At 60.1% G+C, this 1,494-nt stretch overlaps 1 protein-coding gene across 1 annotated transcript in view; it reads left to right on the top strand.

The window, feature by feature from the left end:
• Nucleotides 1-328, top strand: part of BRF2 (BRF2, RNA polymerase III transcription initiation factor 50 kDa subunit) — a gene marked incomplete at its 5' end in the record, with an annotated part of 1,782 nt that extends 1,454 nt beyond the window's left edge. Inside the window, one exon of the mRNA XM_010182568.1 lies at nucleotides 20-328. Coding sequence (XP_010180870.1) covers nucleotides 20-328 — 309 coding nt within the window. The remainder of the gene's footprint in view (nucleotides 1-19) is intronic.
• Between the last annotated feature and the right edge of the window lie 1,166 nt (nucleotides 329-1,494).

The raw sequence follows: 1,494 nt of genomic DNA, 5'->3' as shown, positions 1-1,494 counted from the left end.
AAACGCCTTCTGCCTGGAGGAGGAGGACGGGGAGAAGCAGAGCGCTGCAGCCCCGGGGGAGTGCCCCCCTGGCTCTCCTCCGGCCGCAGGAGAGGCAGCGCAGGAGCAGAGCAATCCCTCGGAGGGGAAACGCCAGCGTGAGGGTGGCCCGAGGCCCTTGCTGCCGCCCTGCGTCCTCAACCCCAGGAAGAGACTGCGGACGGCAGCGCCGAGCGCTTCGGACTCGGCCATCACCGGTGACGAGCCCATCTCCGACAGCGAAATCGAGCAGTACCTGCGGAGCCCCGAGGAGATCCGCGCCTTCAGGAAGGCCAAGGCCTGGCCCTGAGGGTGGGCGGCCCTGGTGTGGTCCAGGGGACGGTGCTGCCACACCGGGGACTGGGGGACCAAACGGTGACAGAGCCCTCACACATCCCAGGACCCCAAGGGAAGGGGATTGTGGGTTATGGACTATGGGGTGTGGGCTGTGGGCTATGTCCTGTTTCATGTTCTGGACCAAAATGGGGCTTTTTATAGAGTGACTGCTTCGGGTGCTGTTACATTTCTGTTAGAAAGTCTGAGAGAAATAACTAGATGGTGGCAGATTGGCAAATCTTTACTGTATTAAAATGTATCTGTTAGAAACCTCCTGTTTATATAAAAATGCAAAAAAGAGCCCTTTCAAGACGTTTCTTTGGCATCCTTTCCCCTCCCTGCCCCACATGTATTGCAGGAAGCTCTCTGTTGGTGTCGCTTGTAAAGTAAACAGACAAAAAAGAGATGTAATTCAGGGATCACAGGTAGGATTACTGGTGCTGTGTGGGGCTGGGGTCTCGGGGATGGCCGGGATGGTGGTGGCCGGGACCTTCATCATGCAGCCCAGCTGGCAGCTGCCTGGCTTTGCCCAGCTGCCCCCACATCTGCTCCCCATCAGGGCTTCATTAGTGGGGGCTTCATTTCCTGTGCCCTCCCCTTGGGAGCAGAGGGGTGTTTTGTGGGGAGGTGGTTGCAGTTTGCTGCTGGCTCCCAGTGTGTGGGAGGGGAATGGGGGTTCCCCAGGAGCTCTGGGGGGTTGGGTCCTGCTGGGCTTTGCTGCTGTGGGTGCTTGGGGTGAGCTGGGGCCCTCCTGGGCTGGGGCTGGGGTCCTCTCCCCTCTGGGCCAGAGCTGCTGGAGGTCCCAGCTTGGTGTAACTCCCTGTGAAAGCAGCCCCTGGGCCCAGTCCTGGGGCCCCCCCATAGGCACCCCCAGATCACCCCACCCTGCCCTTAGGCACCCAAAGGTGAAAATGTACTCCGAGGAGAGCATCCTGGGTGCTTGAGTGAATTAAAATCGCCACTTGCCTCCATGTTTCCCCCGAGAAACACAGCTGCAGGGCTGGGAGGGCTTTGGGGTTTTTCTGGGGGCATCTGGGGGGTGCTGGGAGGTCTCAGGGGGTGGGAGCAGAGGTGCTGGTGTGGAGAAGGGAATGTGAGGCCCCCCCCATCCCCGTGGTAGGGACGGTTTTAGGGTCATAG

The sequence above is a fragment of the Mesitornis unicolor genome, unplaced genomic scaffold (genome assembly GCF_000695765.1).
Source record: "Mesitornis unicolor isolate BGI_N332 unplaced genomic scaffold, ASM69576v1 scaffold39094, whole genome shotgun sequence".
In the NCBI taxonomy this organism is placed as follows: Eukaryota; Metazoa; Chordata; class Aves; order Mesitornithiformes; family Mesitornithidae; genus Mesitornis; species Mesitornis unicolor.
Note: the sequence above shows the minus strand (reverse complement) of the source record. Positions and strands in the feature narration are given on the sequence as shown.